The sequence below is a fragment of the Carlito syrichta genome, unplaced genomic scaffold (genome assembly GCF_000164805.1).
Source record: "Carlito syrichta isolate Samal-C Ts95f unplaced genomic scaffold, Tarsius_syrichta-2.0.1 Scaffold313764, whole genome shotgun sequence".
Lineage (NCBI taxonomy): Eukaryota > Metazoa > Chordata > Mammalia > Primates > Tarsiidae > Carlito > Carlito syrichta.
This window is the reverse complement of record NW_007257860.1, coordinates 627454-645111: the sequence shown is the minus strand read 5'-3', so window position 1 is coordinate 645111 and position 17658 is coordinate 627454. Positions and strand designations below refer to the sequence as shown.

The 17658-nt window shown below is 38.9% G+C and overlaps 1 protein-coding gene across 1 annotated transcript in view; it reads right to left on the bottom strand.

The window, feature by feature from the left end:
* The window catches only part of PHKB (phosphorylase kinase regulatory subunit beta), a 187228-nt gene that overhangs the window by 28827 nt on the left and 140743 nt on the right, over window positions 1-17658 (bottom strand). The window contains exons 25-26 of the mRNA XM_008070580.1: window positions 17131-17221; window positions 14030-14232 (exon numbers count right to left, since the gene is read on the bottom strand). Coding sequence (XP_008068771.1) covers window positions 14030-14232; window positions 17131-17221 — 294 coding nt within the window. The remainder of the gene's footprint in view (window positions 1-14029; window positions 14233-17130; window positions 17222-17658) is intronic.

Here is a 17658-nt window from a genome sequence, read left to right as displayed (position 1 = left end):
GGCTGAGGCGGAAGGATCGCCGGAGCCCAGCAGGTCGAGGTTGCAGTGGCCAGGAGCGTCTACTACACTCCAGTCTGGGTGACAGAGTAAGACTCCAACTCAAAAAAAAAAAGAAAGAAAGGATTTCAGGCAATTGAGAAAGATATAATTCTCCCCAAATCATTTTACGAGCTAACATCACACTGATACCCAAACCGGGTAAAGATCCAGCAAAAAAAGAGAACTACAGGCCAATATCCCTTATGAACATAGAAGCAAAAATCCTCATCAAGATTCTAGCAAATTGGATCCAAAAACACATCTCAAAAATCATCCATCATGACCAAATAGGCTTCATACCCAGGATGCAGAGTTGTTTCAACATTAACAAAACCATAAACATAATTAAATATATCAACAGGCCAGGCTCAGTGGCTCACCCTGTAATTCCAGCACTTTGGGAGGCTGAGGCGAGGAGACTGCATGAGCCTGTGGGTTCAAAACCAGCCCATGCAACTTGGTGAGACCTTGTCTCTACAATAAAATAAAAAATAGCCAGGTGTGGTAGCGTGTGTCTGCAGTTCTGGCTACTCAGAAGTCTGAGGCAGAAGGATCACTGGAGCCCAGAAGGTTGATGCTGGGGTGGCCGTGAGCATGCATGCCACTGCACTACAGCCTGGGTGAAGGAGTGAGACTGCAACTCAAAAAAAAAAAAAAATTCAACAGATGTAAAAACAAGCACCACATGATTATATCATTAGAGGCAGAAAATGCTTTTGATAAAATCCAGCATCCCTTCTTGATAAAAACCCTCAAACACCTAGGTACAGAAGGAACATACCTCAAAATAGTAAGTGCCATCTACGATAAACCCACAGCTAACATATTGCTAAAGGGACAGAAGATGGAAACATTTCCCCTGAAAACTGAAACAAGACAAGGCTGAGTACTCTCACCCTGCTTGTTCAACATTGTTTTGGATGTCCTAGCTCGGGTAATTAGACAAGAGAAGGAAATCAGGGGTATCCAAATAGGAAAAGAGGAAGTCAAGTTATTCCTCTTTGTTGATGATATGACCCTATACCTTGAAAATGCTAGAGAATCTGTCAAAAAGCTGCTTGCATTGAAAAAGGACTTTGGCAAAGTCACAGGGTACAAAATAAATGTGCAAAATACAGTTGCATTCCTATACACCAACAACAAGCAGGCAGAGAAACCAAATTAAAAGCACAATCCCATTCACAATAGCCACAAAAAAAGGGAAATACCTCGGCATCTTCCTAACCAGAGACGTGAAAGATCTTTACAACGAGAACTATAAAACACTGCTCAAAGAAATTAAAGATGACACAAACAAATGAAAAAATATTCCGTGCTCATGGATAGGAAGAATCAATATTGATAAAATGTCCATCCTACCAAAGGCAATCTACAGATTCAACGCAATAGTCCTTAAATGACCAACATCATCCTTCTCAGGCCTGGAAATGACAATACAGAAATTCATATGGAAACATAAACAACCACAAATAGTCAAAACAATCCTTAGCAAAAGAAACAAAACTGGAGGTATCACACTTTCAGACTTCAAACTGCTATAAGGCTACAGTAATCAAAACAGCCTGGTATTGGTACAAGAACAGGTATATAGACCAATGGAACAGGATAGAGATTCTGGAATCAAAGCCTCAATTTATCAACCAACTCGTCTTTGACAAAGCCTCCAACAACAACCACTGGGGAGAGGGGAACCTATTCAGTAAATGGTGCTGGAAAAACTGGCTGATCATATGCATAAGATTGAAACAGGATCCCTATTTATCACCATACACAAAAATTAATTCTAAATGGATCAAAGACCTAAACGTAAAACCTCAAACTGTAAGAATCTTAGAAAATGCAGGAGATACCCTTATGGAAATTGGAACTGGCAACCAATTCCTGATAAGAACCCTAAGTGCCCATACCATAAGAAATAAGGTAGACAAGTGGGACCTCATCAAACTGAAGAGCTTCTGTAAAGCAAAAGAAACCATCAAAAGAGCAGAGAGACAGCCCACAGAATGGGAGAAAATATTTGCCAACTGTATTTCTGACAAAGGCCTAACATCTAGGATCTACAAGGAACTCAAACGTGACAAAAGGGGAAAAAACAAACAGCCCCATTAAAAAGTGGGCAAAAGACATGCATAGACACTTCTCAAAAGAAATTTGGGCAGCCAACAGACACATGAAAAAGTGCTTAGCCTCACTAATCACCAGAGAAATGCAAATCAAAACCACCAATGAGACACCACCTAACCCCACAATGAGACACCCCATTGTAAGAATGGCCATCATTAATAAAACAAACAGTAGGTGCTAGCAAGGATGCGGAGAAAAAGGAAAGCTTCTATACTGCTGGTGGGAATGCAAACTAGTGCAACCTCTCTGGAAGACAGTGTGGCAATTTCTGAAAGAACTAGAAATCAACTCAGCAATTCCCCTATTGGGAATATACCCAGAGGAACTAAAATCATTCTACAAAAAAGAAACCTGCACATGAATGTTTGTTGCAGCTTTATTCACAATAGCAAAAACACAGAACCAACCATGCTACCTATCAAAGCTGGACTGGATTAAAAAAATGTGGAACATATACACAATGGAATATTATGCAGTCATAAAGAAGGACAGACATATGGACTTCGCAGCAACTTGGATGAATTTAGAGTTGATCATACTCAGTGATCTATCAGAGAAACAAAGAACAGAGTACCATATGTTCTCATTCATAAGCAGACCTTGAACAATTATCACCATACTATAAGAAAGGGATTGGAAGCAGTGGGAAACTGCCGGCGGGGAGGGGATGTGGAATTGGCCGTTGATGGAAACTGCTAGGAGAGGGAAGGGCACACCTCATCAACAAGGGTACCTGCACAATCAACATTTGTATACTAATCCTGAATTGTATCCCACATCTTTAAAAAAAAAAAGAAAATGTAAAATGCAGGAATAGGTCAGAAATAAAAAGAAATGGACTAAATATGACATACGTATTTCTATTAAAAGACAATATTCATATAGTTACTATTGTACTGTACACTTAAAAATGGTTAAGATGATAAATTTTATGTTATATGCTTCACATAATAAAAAAGCTCCCAGCTTATATTAAAAATAAATATAGCATATATGCTAAATATAATTATATATATACATACACATACATGCAAAATGATAGAAGAACCTTGAATACAAAGGGATGGAAGACACTACACCAAGCTTATAATGACAAATAAAGAAAGCAGGCATGGCAGCAATATTAGACAAAAGATAATTCTAATTTGGTTTTTTAAATGCATGGCACTGGGCTCGGTGGCTCAACCTGTAATCCCATGCCTTTGGGAGGCTGAGGTGAGTGGATTGCCTGAGCCCGGGGGTTCGAGACCCGCCTGGGCAGCAAGACCTCATCTCTACAATAAATCAAAAAATCAGCCGGGCATGGTAGCACGTGCCTGTAATTCCGGCTACTTGGAAGGCTGAGGTGGAAGGATCACCGGAGCCCAGCAGGTCGAGGCTGCGGTGGCCGGGAGTGGTCACTGCACTCCAGTCTGGGCGACAGAGTGAGACTCCAACTCAAAAAATAAAAAATAAAAAAAATAAATGCATGGCAATGGTATGATGGTTATGTTTAGAGAAAGTTCTTATGATTTAGGGATACGCATTTAAGTGTTTGCAGATTAGATGATGCAATAGATTTTTCCTGAAACACTGAGTATGGGTATGGGTGGGGTGGTTAGCAGACAGGAGTATGGGTGAAATAAGATTGGGCATATGCTAATATTGTTGAAGATGGGCATCCAAGTTATTATATATTGTCTCTGTACTTTTATAGATGCTTGAAGTTTTTTTAAAAAGTTGAAAAGCAACAAGTATCATGAAGATATAGTGCCAAAAGCTATGAACATGGACAAAATGTCTTAAAATACACAAAGCAAAACTGACAAAAATTGAAGGAGAAATTTCTACTTCTACAATTACAATGAGAAAATGTTAAGACTTTTAGCCACAATCAAGGTCACATAGAACAGAAATAGTAAAAGATAACAAAAATCCAATGATACAATCAGTAAGCCACATATACTTACACTCATGCACATATACATATATTTGTATCCAATAAACAGATAAATATATTATTTTCAAACACTTGAGGAACATCCCCAAAACTGGTCACATGTTAGGATACTCTGTATACTCAGATATGATTTGGCTCTTTTTCAATTAGGATATATTCACATGACGCTTGACCATTAAAAATAAATTTTAAAAAGAAACATTTAGTTGAAGGAAAAAAAGGTCGCAGCAGAGCCAGTGAGATCGTGCGAGTCCCTGTGTGAGTGAGTGAGTATAGTATGGATGAATTTTCATGCATGTCTGTTTGTAAGTGGGCTTGTGAGCAGCTGACTGAGTTAGGAGTCAGTCACTGAGTAGGAAGCAAGTGGCCAGGGCTCTCATGGTGAAGCAGCTGGTGCTGGCAGTTGCTCTGCTTGGACCCTAGCAACTCCCAGGATGCAAAAGAGTGATTTTCTAAAATCAACAAACCTTTTCCCAGGGAGAAGCTACTGGGAGCGACAGTCATTGCCAGAGTGCCCGACTACTGCAATGCCAGGCTGGACACTGGAAGCAAGGGCTGTAGAGGGAGTAAAGTGAAGGAGCCAGAGGCAGAGTCCGACTGGAGAAGACAAAAAAGGCACCCTGCCACAATCTTGAAAACTGGGCAAGGAAGTGCTCTGGACTGCTCACCACGGAGCAAGAGACCCAATCTCTGTGACTGACGATTAATTACTCAGGGGCTGACCACGACTCAGAGGGAATATCTTGAAAGCACAAACTTCAGAGGGACAGGATGAGTGTGGAGTTTCAGGTACCCCAACCCCTACCCTGATCCAACTGTGGAACAAAAGGAGCAACCAGAAAAGGACAACAAAGACCCCCAAGACATCAGCGGTAAGTTCTGGGATGACCCAACCCCCTCCTCCCAGCAATCCTCTGAATGTCAGATATAAACTGTTAGACTGAGAGGGGTGAACCCAGGTGAAACCTGGATGGTAGCCATGCTAAGAGAACTCTACTCTGGGATAAACCTGGCTGGAGAGGAGAAAATCCCGCACCTACCCACTGGAGGGGATTCCTCCTGAATTTATGAGTGGGAGGGGAGTACTGTTGCCCCACCCCCTGACTGCCCACCCCCACAAGGCTGCACCCCACCCCTGCTGCACATTCGGATTGTGAATGAGCCCAAAACCCCAGAAGAGACAGCAGATGGGTTTACATGTGAGCAGCTGAGAGGAATAATTACAGAACCTGCCACAAGAGGGTAGTTAGCCCCCAAATTATTTTTAAATTCTTTTTTGTTCTTTTTTTGTTTTGGTTGTGTGTGTGTGTGTGTGTGTGTGTGTGTGTGTGTGTGTGTGTGAATGTGTATGTGAGGGTTCAATTTGCATTCCCCCTTTTTTATTCTTTTATTATTATCATTCCTTTGTTTTGGTTTAGTGTGTGTGTATGAATGTGTGTGTGAGGGTTTGGTTTGCATTCCTCTCCTGTTTTTGTACTTTCTTCCTCTTTTGTTTTTTGTTTGTGTATGTGTGTGCTAGGTTTCCTATTTTTCATTTTTCTTTTTGTGTGTGTGTGTGTGTGTGTTTTCTTTTCTGCGGGTTTTTGTTTTAATTGTTTTTTGTTTTCTTTTTATCTTTTTAAAATTTTTCATTCTTATTTTTGCTTTTGTTGTTCTGTGGTTTATTTTTTATTATTTCTGTCTGTTCTATTTCATTGTACTTTTCTCTGTTCTCCTCATTACTGTTACTTTATCTTGGATTCACAGGGTATACACACATACCCATTACAACACCATATAGAGTGGTGGTGGGGAGTGGGTTTCAGGAGGCCCATACTCCAGTCAATGAACATTGTAACTTGCAAGTAGTTTCTGAATCCTAGCTTCCCACCCTTCGCCTTATTCAACTCTCAAAACTATAAACATCAAAGCTTCCCACCCCCAGCCCTGTTTCAAAACAACAAAGTTTGGAGGGTCTAATCAGGGCAGAATAGAGGACTGAGCAAACAATAGAAGTGAAAGTTCCACCCAGTACCACTGAATAATGGAATAAAAGAGAAAAGAAAGAGATCTGCCACAAATGAGGAAAAATCAATGGAAGAACACAGGTAAATCCCAGTGTATCAAAGAGGCAACACCTGAAAAATCAGACCTCAGAGCCCAAACAAAGGAAATCACCAACAATTGGCCCAGAATAAAACAGGGATTAGGGAATAAATGGAAGGAGTGAATAAGACTTAAGAAAGACAAGATGCAACACTGAATGTATGTGTAACAGATTTTAGTTCTAAAAAACTTCATCCAGGAAATAAATAAATAAGATGACAAGCATAGAAAGCAGAATCAACCACACAGGAGAAAGAATCTCAGAACTTGAAGATCAAAACATGGAATTAATCTGATCTGTTAATAACACAAAAAGAAAACTAAAAAAGACAGAACAAAGCCTCCAAGAGGTGTGTGATTATATCAAGAAGCTGAACTTATGTCTGATTGGTATCACAGAAGAAGAAGGGGAAATGGAGAACACCTTAGAACAAGTATTCCAGGAGGTAATCCAAGAAAACTTTCCCTATCTTACCAGAGATGCAACCATCCAAACTCAAGAGATTCAGAGAACCCCTGCAAAACATCAAATGAGAAGACCAACCCCTAGACACATAGTAATTCACTGACACAAAGTAAGTATTTAAAAAAATATCCAAAGCAATGCAAGAGAAAGGTCAGACTACCTACTGGGGAAGACCAATCAGAATAGCCTCAGACTTATCAGTAGAAACACTACAAGGTAGAAGAGACTGGAGTCCAATTTTCAAAGTCCTCAAAGATAAACAATTTCAACCAAGAATTTCCTACCTAGCCAAACTCAGCTTCATCAGCAATGGAGAGTTAAAATCTTTCCCAGACATCTCTGGAAAAAGAGACATCTGGGAAAGACACCTGAAAAGAGTATGCTGCTTCCAGATCAGAGCTACAGGAGATGCTCAAAAAGGTATTAAGTACAGAAGAAAAAAAGAAAGAAAGAAAGAACAAGCATGCACCTCCCATAAATGCAGGAAAACACAGAATCAACACAACACATCTCATGACTGCAAAATTGAAAACACACACATATATCAATCCAAAAGTTAAAAGAAAACAAAACAGCTTTGTAAGAGTCTCATGACAGATAAATCCTCACATTTCAATAATCAGCCTGAACATTAATGGATTAAATGCACCATTGAAAAGATAGACATAGAATGGCAAACTGGATAAAAAAACAAAACAAAACAAAACAAAACAAAAACACCCCAACAATATGTTGTCTCCAGGAAACATAACTCACTACAAAGGATGTCCACAGACTCAAAGTTAAAGGATGGAAAAATAAAATTTCAGGTGAATGGAAAACAAAACAAGGCAGGAGTCACAATTTATTTATTTATTATTTATTTTTCAAATTTTCAAATTTTTTATTTTAAAGATGTGGGGTACAATTCAGGGTTAGGTATACAAATATTCATTATGCAGCTACCATTATTGATGAGGTTCCCCCCCTTCCCCAAGCAGATTCCCACTACTGCCAATCCCACCTCCCTGCTCCCCCACCCCTGCATAGTTTCCTGCTACTGTCAATCCTTTTCTTGTAGTATTACAATAGTTGTTCAAGGTCCATTTATGAGTAAGAACATGTGATACTCAGTTCTTTGTTTCTAAGGAGTCACAATTTTAATATCAGACAAAATAACCTTCAACCTATCAAAAATTTTAAAAGATATGGAAGGACATTAAATAATGATAAAAGGTTCAATCTATCAACAACAAACATCCAACCTATATATGCACTCAACACAGAAGCACCTGGATTTATAAAGCAACTGCTAAGTAAACTAAAAAAGGATATTGACTCTAACACTATCATAACTGAGGACTTAAATACCCCACTAACAACCCTAGACAAATCACTGAGGCCAAAAAGTCAATAACAAGATCTGAAACCTTAACTTAATGCTTGATCAAATGGAATTAATAGATACCTACAGAACACTCCACCCAACAACCATGGAATATATATTCTACTCATCACCACAGGGAACATACTCTAAAATTGACCACATCTTCAGCCAAAAATCAAGCATAAACAAATGCCATAAGTTCAAAATACTACCATGCAACTTCTCAGATAACAGAGGAATAAAAATAAATATTACCATCAACAAAATCCCCCCAAAACCCACAAAGACATGGACACTAAACAGCATGATGCTGAACATGTCCTGGGTCAACATAGATATAAAATCTGAAATTAAAAGATTCTTGGAAGCAAAAGAAAACAAAGAAACATCTTACCAAAATCTCTGGCATACCATGAAAACAATACTAAGAGGAGAATATATATCTCTATGAACACACATCAAGAAAATAGAAAGAACAAAAGTCAACAGCCTAATATCACAAAAGGCAAAACCACCAAAACCCTAACTTCAGCATAAGATTCCAGATCACCAAAGTAAAAGTCCAAGTATGGGATATAGAAGACAAAAATATCAGAGACAAAACTCAATGAAACAAAAAGCTGGCTGAAACAATAAACAAGTTGACAGACCCTGAGCCTGAGTAACCCAGAAAAACAGACAAAAAGCCCAAATAAACACAATCAGAAACACAAAAGACCAAATCACAACTGACCCTGAAGAAATACAAAAGATTATCAGAGATTACTATGCACAGCTGTATGGAAACAAATTAGAAAACCTAATTTGAGATGGAGGACTTTCTGATATCTCACAACCTGCCAAGGTTAAAAAAGAAGAAATAGAGACCCTAAATAGACCCATACAACCTGGGAAATTAACTCTGTCATAAGAAAACTACCTACAAAAAGAAGCCCTAGACCAGACAGATTTCCAGCAGAATTCTACAAAACATACAAAGAGAAGCCGATACCAATCCTACTGAAAGTATTCCAGACAATTGGGAAAGACAGAACTCTAAAATCAAATTGTTTTATGAAGCTAACATTACACTAATACTCAAACTAGGCAAAGACCCAACTAAGAAAGAGAACTACAGGCCAATTTCCCTGATGAACATAGATACAAAAGTTCTCAACAAGATTTTAGAAAATTGGATCCAACAACACATCTCAAAAATTATTCACCATGACCAAGTAGGAAACATCCCCAGGTTGCAGGGCTGGTTAGCACCTGCAAGACCATAAATGTAATTAAATACATCAATAGATGTAAAAACAAAAACCACATGATTATGTCATTAGACACAGAAAAGGCTTTCAACAAAATTCAGCATCACTTCTTGATAAAAACTCTTGAACACCTAGGTACAGAGGGAACATATCTCAAAATAGCAAAAGCCACCTACAATAAACCCACAGCCAACATATTACTAAATGAACAGAAATTGGAAGCATTTCCCCTGAAAAGTGGAATAAGACAAGGCTACCCACTCTCACCTCTCTGGTTCAACACAGCATTGGAAGTCCTAGCTAGAGCAATCAGACGAGAGAAGGATATTAGGGGTATCCAAATAGGAAAAGAGGAAGCTAGGCTGTCCCTCTCTGCAGACAATATGATCCTGTACCTGGAAAACCTGTCAAAATATACCAGGGAATCTGTCAAAAACCCCCTTGCACTGATACAGGACTTTGGCAAAGTCTCAGGGTATAGAATCAATGTGCAAAAGACAGTCACATTTTTATACACCAACAACAAACAGGCAGAGGATCAAATAAAAAGTACAATCCCATTCACAATAGCCACACAAAAAGATGAAATACCTTGGCATTTTCCTAACCAGAGATGTGAAAGACCTTTACAACAAAAACTACAAAACATTGCTCAAAGAAATCAAAGAAGACACAAATAGAAAAATATTCCATGCTCATTGATTAGAATAATCAACATTGTTAAGATGTCCATCCTACCCAAGGCAATCTACAGATTCAATGCAGTACCCATTAAATTATCATATCATTCTTCTCAGATCTGGAAACAACAATATAAAAATTCATATGGTAGCAAAAATGACCACAAATAGCCAAAACAATCCCCAGCAAAATAAACAAAGCAGGAGGTATCAAACTCCCCGACTTAAAATTTATTATAAGGCTACAATAATCAAAACAGCCTGGTATTGGTACAAGAACAGGCATATAGACCAATGGAATAGGTCAGAGATTCCAGAAGCAAAACCTCAATTTCTCAACCAACTCATCTTCAACCAAACCTCCACCAACAACCACTGCGAAGAGGAAAACCTATTCAGTAAATGGTGCTGGGAAAACTGGCTGATCACATGCAGAAGAATGAAACAGCCATCACTATACACAAAAATCAGCTACAAGTGGATCAAAGATCTAAACATAAAACCTCAAACATGAATAATCTTAGAAAATGCAGGAGACACCCTTAAGGAAATTGGAATAGTCAACCAATTCCTCATCAAAACCCCAAAAGCCCATGCCATAAGAGATAAGATAGACAAGTGGGACCTCATCAAACTGAAAAGCTTCTGAAAAGCAAAAGAAACCATCAAGAGAGTGGCGAGACAACCCACTGAATGGGAAAAAATATTTGCCAACTGTATGTCTGACATAGGACTAACATCTACAGTCTACAAGGAACTCAAATGTGGCGAAAAGAAGAAAACAACCCCACTACAAAATGGCTAAAGATATGAATAGAATAGACACTTCTCAAAAGAAGATACATGAGCATCCAACAGATACATGAAGAAAAAAAAAAAAGCTCAGCCTCACTAATCATAAAAGAAATGCAAATCAAAAACACACTTAGATACCACCTAACTCGAGTCAGAATGACCATGATCAATGGCTCAAAAAACAACAGATGCTGGAAAGGATGCGGGGAAAAGGGAACACTTCTACACTGTTGGTGGGAGTGTAAACTAGCACAACCTCTGTGGAAAACAGTGTGACGATTCCTAAAGGATCTAAAAATCAACCTTCCAGAGAACCTTGCAATCCTCCTCTGGGAATATACCCGGAGGAACTCAAATCACTCTATGAAAAAGATGCCTGCACATGCATGTTTATTGCAACATTATTAAGGACTGGTACATATATACATGATGGAATATTACACAGCCATAAAAAAGTACAAAATTATGAACTTTGCAGCAACTTGGATGGTCTTGATGTCTAATACTGAGTGATTTATCACAGAAACAAAGAACTGAGTACCACATGTCCTCCTCACTCATAAGCAGACCTTGAACAATTATCATAATATTATAAAAAAGGGATTGGCAATAGTGGTAAACTGCCAGGGGAGGAAGTGGAGAGCACATCTCATCAACTGGGGTACCTGCATATGATCACTTGTATACCTGATTCTGAATTGTATACACATTTAAAAAATAAAAATTCAAAAAAAACAAAGTGAAAAAATGGGCACTTTTTTGAGAAGTGAATAGACACTTCTCAAAAGAAGGTATATGAGCAGCCAATAGACACATGAAAAAATGCTCAGCCTCATTAATCATCAGAGAAATGCAATTCAAACCCACACTGAGATACCACCTAACTCCAATAAGAGCAGCCATCATTAATAAAACAAAAAACAACAGATGCCGGCAAGGACACCGAGAAAAGGGAATGTTCTACACTATTGGTAGGAGTGGAAACTAATTCAACCTCTATGGAAAACAGTGTGGCGATTTCTAAAAGAACTAGAAATTGACCTTCCATACGACCCAGCAATCCCCTTCTGGGAATATACCCAGAGGAACTCAAAACATTCTACAAAAAAGATATCTGCACATGCATGTTTATTGCAGCACTATTTACAATAGCAAAAACTTGTAACCAACCATGCTGCCTATCGAAACTGGACTGGATAAATATAATGTGGGTTCGTATACACAATGGAATATTATGTAGCCATAAAGGAGGACAAAATTATGGACTTCACAGCAACTTGGATGAATTTAGAGTCTATAATACTCAGTAACCTCTCATAAAAAAAAAGAACTGAGTACCACATTTTCTCACTCATATGTGGACCCTGAACACCTATCATAATACCACAAAAAAAGGATTAGCAGTAGTGGGACACTGTCAGGGGAGGAGGGAGGTGACACATAACATCAATAAGGGTGCCTGATCTCAATCTAGACAAAGTGAGGTCCAGTGAGAGGCCCCAAACTTCATCTGTACCTAAACCACTTATGTATGCAATCTGACTTGTACCTCACAACTTTAAAATAAAATACTAATAGAAATATTTATACTTAATTAACTGGTCATAAGGCTTTTAAAACACATCTCATTTTATTTTCACATAAAACAAAGAGGTTGGTAATTTGATGGAGGCTAGAGAAGTTAAGTTATTTACCTGAGGCAACTGAGATGACAAGTGGCAGTCAGAACTTAGGAATTCAGTTTTTCAAATGCCAGAGTCTGATCAATTTTCCCTATGCCTCATGCAATTCTTGATTAAGAAGATTCTAGATCACCAGAGTTTTACTTTCAATTTCCTCTCCAAAATGAACACTTACAATATCAAAAATTAGAGTTTGATAGAAAATAAATGTAGAATATTCTTAAAATGACCAAATTTTTAAAAAATCAATAATCAATATTTTTTATTATGGTTTTGTGGGGTACAGTTAAGGGTTAGGTGTACAAATACGTTTCATTCGGGCACCCTGTTGATAAGAGGTGTTTCCCCGTCCCCAGACAGATATTTGCTACCGTTAATCCCACCCCCCTCCCCCCCTATATTTTCCCACTACTGTCAGTCTTTTTCTTATACTATTACATTGGATGTCAAAGGTCTATTATATGAGTGAGAACATGTGATACTCAGATCTTTGTTTCTGTGAGAGGTAACTCAGTATTACAGACTCTAGTTCCATCCAGGTTGCTGTAAAATTCATGATTTTGTTCCTTTTTATGGCTGCAAAGTATTCCATTGTGCATATGTACCACATTTTTTTAATCCAGTCCTCTTTTGATGGACAGCATGGTTGCTTCCAGGTTCCTGCTATTGTGAACAATGCTGCGATAAACATACGTGTGCAGGTATCTTTTTTATAGAGTGATTTGAGTTCTTCAGGATATATTCCCAGTAGGGGGATTGCGGGGTCATACGGGAGGTTGATACTTAGAGTTTTAGGAATCGCCACACTGCTTTCCACAGAGGTTGCACTAGTTTATACTCCCAACAACAGTGTAGAAGTGTTCCTTTTCACCACACCCTCTCCAGCAGCTGTGATTTTTTGAGTTGTTGATAACTGCCATTCTGACTGGAGTTAGGTGGTATCTCAGTGTGGTTTTGATTTGCATCTCCCTGATGATTAGTGAGGTTGAACATTTCTTCATGTGTCTGTTGGCTGCTCGGATGTCTTCCTTTGTGAAGTGTCTGTTCATATCTTTTGCCCATTTTATAATGGGGTTGTTTGTTTTTTTCTTTTCAGCACGTTTGAGTTCCTTGTAGATCCAAGATGTTAAGCCTTTGTCAGACCTGGTGTTGGCAAATACTTTTTCCCAGTCTGTAGGCTGTCTCCCTGCTCTCTTGATGGTTTCTTTGGCTTTGCAGAAGCTTGAAATGACCAAATTTTTAACTGAGTCTGTCCTCCTTCCACTCCATTTTACTAAAAATCATTCTTTTCTTAAGTTTAACCCATTTTATTTACAAGAATTTTTACAAGTATTGTGCTTAGTGTTTTACATGATACAGCTGCTAAAATCCCTGGAGAGAATAGAATTACTTCACTATGTCTAACCTGGGAGTTAAATAAATTTGAGGATTCTTTCAAGTCACTGGTATTTATTTTACCAGATACCTCTACCGCTTAGGGGAAAGATGCACTTTGGTAAATACCCACCAGGTGCCTGGAGCATTGCTTCACTTGGAGAAGTCGAGTCTATTCGAGGGCAACCTGAACAATTCTCTTTGTGCAAATGCAAAGTACTTTACTCACCCAATTCGTATTTTCAGCATGCCACTGAATAACTCAGGGTTATTGGAGATGATCCAGCCAATGTGGATGACCAGTTCTTGCTGAATGACCGCTTCCCTCTCATCATGGGTATTACACTTATAATAGATGATGTTCTTAATCACTCTTGGAGACAAAGGATTAGAGATAACCTCTTCTTCATGTCCAAAGGCACCCAGTGTTACCTAGGAGTGGTAGAATTTTATTGTAAAAATCTCCTAGCTACTAAAAGATAAAAAATAAATTCAAGGCTCAGGATGACTGGCAGGCTGAAATTACTCTATACAAGCTTGGGAATTAGGTAGAATAACTGTTCCTGCTATTTATTAAAATGGCTTTCAAAGTATGACTCCCACTGGAATTCATGATGGTTCACAGTGTGATCTCAAAATAAGGGCAGGTGAGGGTTCCCGTTAGGGGAATGGAGGTGAGTGGATAAAAGCAGGGAAGGAATATAAATAACTATTAAGTTAAAATTATTCTGAATGACTTTAGTACTAAAAACTCCCCAGAGAAATCAGAATACACTGAACAGTTTTACTTTACTGCACAGTCTACACAATTTAGTATTTCAGAGATATACTTTTTGATACTTGTCTGGCTTCTCAGAGGGGAACTTTTGCTCTTTAACAACACTGTAACCTTTTCAAAGGCAGGTGTGAGGTCACATACTTCTTGTGCAGCCCTCACTTTTCCTTGCATAATGCTACGTGCCTAGTGAGGTGTTAAAATACAGGGTGCAAGATCTCACCAGTGGAGGGGAATAAACAAGCTTCCCACAAGCTTGGGAAAGGAGAAAGCACAGAGGGAAATGGCAAAGAAAATCAAAGTAGAAATACTGCTGGTTGGCAAGGAGAGTAAGCTGGCAAGGAGAATAATCTGGTCTCCCTTCTCTCCTGTCCTTGGAAACCTCTCCCAGAGGATTCTGCAGCTCCTTCTTTCTCTTCATTTCCTCTCTCTACCTCTTTTCCAGGTACAGTGTACGATCATAAGAGACAGGAAAAAGAATAGAATAGCAAAGGGCACTTGTGTTTTCAAAGTTGAGGAGTAAGAACAGAACATGGAATCTTTTGCCTCAATTTTGGAATGGAGTGAAAACTGAGAACTGCTAGTTTATTACATCACAAGTGGTACCAACCAGTTAGTTTGAGTGTGAATGCTTTTATTAAAATATCAGTGTATAAAAAAGAAAACAAATAGAAGGCACATCATTGCCTTGGAAGCAATGATGACTAAGCCACTTTCTTATTCCAGAAAGCTTGAGGTGATCTGAATGTACTTTGTGGCAACAATATTACTTCCGTTCTCAGGGTAACATTTCATAAATCTGCAAATGTAAGTTTTGAATACTTATTTGAATGCTTCATTCCCTTTTTTTTGTAAATAAGTCCAATGCAGTCAATGAATAGACTTCATGCCTCTGGTCAAGAAGTTGAACTACTTACCAGCTCTATAAGTGACTGTTTCCCTGGGAAACATGCTAGTCTGATGGGCAATGGTCCAGGCACAGCCCCAGGATGTGGAAGCAGGGTCTTAGGACCATAGGTTTTAAGCCCTCTCTAGATATTGGATAGAATGGACATGACCAACCTTAATCTACCCTTTTGCCTAATGTCAGGTGCCAGTTACCTCAAAGATCACCAAACCTTCTGAACGTTCATATGTATTCGAATTAACTCTATTTTCAGATACACCTGACAGGGACCTAAAATCTAAGGAAAATTAGCTTCCCAAAGATTGACTTTTTTTTGTAGGTGGTTTAATCCAGGGCAAAAATACAAGACTCTATAGCTGGAGGTGAGAATTCTGGTGAGAAAAAACAGTGCATAAATTACTTCCCGCACTTTGGGCTGTTTTGGCTGACAAAGGGGAATGAAAATGTTACCTCTCAATTTGAAGAAAATAGCATGTATGAAAAGTGATTTAACTTTTTCTCAGGAGTTGTTTATTAGGAAATTATTTTCTAATTGTTATTAAATATTACAGGAAAAGTAAGTAGCTTATTATTCTAACATTTCAAAAGCTGAGTGTCAAGATAAAATAATTTCTATTTTAATAAATTAAGAGCCCTGAAATATGAGCAATGGGTTGGTTCCATTGAGGAGGGTTAAAGTACTTCATATTACTAAAGCTTATTATATCTGTAGATTAACTGCCAAGAAAACACAATAAAGCACATATATTTCCAAAGAAGAGAAAAAAGAACAAGCAAACAAGTTTTCATTCTAATCAAAGGATGATTCAGCCAGATAATTAGAGGTTATAGACAACAAAATAAAAAGCGAACTGCCAAATCTCATGCTGCATATCCACGTGCACAGGCTCAATTCAGCCCACATTCACCAAGTGCTTACTCTAAGCCAGCACACATGCTGGGTACCCTGGAACATGTACTGGACAAGACCCAGGCTCTGACCTCTGGAGGTTCACAGACTACCATGAGGTGAGAGGAAAAATATTCAAATTCACAGGGATCCAGGGCAGATGGTGAGAATTGTCAGAGACCTGTAATAAGAATCCAGAAGGGAGAGAGACCACTGCTAGCTGGAGGAGGCCCTGTGAGCAGGGGTGTAGAGTCAGCCCTGGTGAATGGGAGGAGCAGGGAAAGGGATTGCCTGCAGTGGGAAGGGTCTAGGGAGCAGCACTGGCATCGATCCTGGCGCTGCCTGTATGCAGTGCACTTCCAAAGTCGGGGGTGAGGAGCTCATGTGGAGTAAGAAGGAACATGCACCCTTGCTATTCACCTGCCTTTGCTCTGCCTATCCCAAACCTGTCTGGAGTATTTCAGTAGTCATTATTCCATTTTCTACATCAGCATCTGCATCAATCTCAAGTTAAAACAGTTGAGAATGGCAGCTCTAAGGTACAGCAGGAAAGAGGAATAACCCATTTAATAACTGTAAATCTTAAGACTAGATTTTTCCTGGAGAAAAGACTAGATTTTTTGTAGAACTCCCTGGGTCATTGTTAATCTGTTTGTGAGAGGCCTACAACACTGAGGTTTGCCAGATTTAGAATTAAGGGCCCTACCCAGAAACCTCTGCAACTGCAACCGAAAAAGTGTCTGTAAAGCAAATACTTACCTGTTTGCCCTGCACTAAAACATTAGTAATGGATGGGGCCAGGCTGTCCACTACTTTACTTAAAAGACTTGCTGCACAGCGTACAACCGACCTGGGGGCAAAAAAAGAAAGCAGGCCAGATATTCACAAATCTAAAATATGATGAATTAATGTGGTCCCCTGATAGAGGAGCCTTAAAAATATACATGGTTGGATCTTCCCATAATTATTTGGAGGAAACATTGAGCCCAAGACATTGAGTCTAACAGTTGAAATTTCCCAGACTGTAGGACCATTCAGAATTAGGGAGGGATCTCTCACCCTTACCTCTGATACCAGGCTGCGCCAACAGCATTATGGTGCCATGTCCAATTTAAAAAGTAAGAAAAGGGGGCCTAACTATTCCTTTGATTGGGGAGGGAGGGTGTATGTGGGGAGATTAAGAGGGTATTCTGACTGTGCATTAAAAAGTTCATTATTAAATGTGTCATTGGTAAACGTGACCTATCCCTATAACTACTTTAAGTCATGTTTCTTTTGGTGACTAGA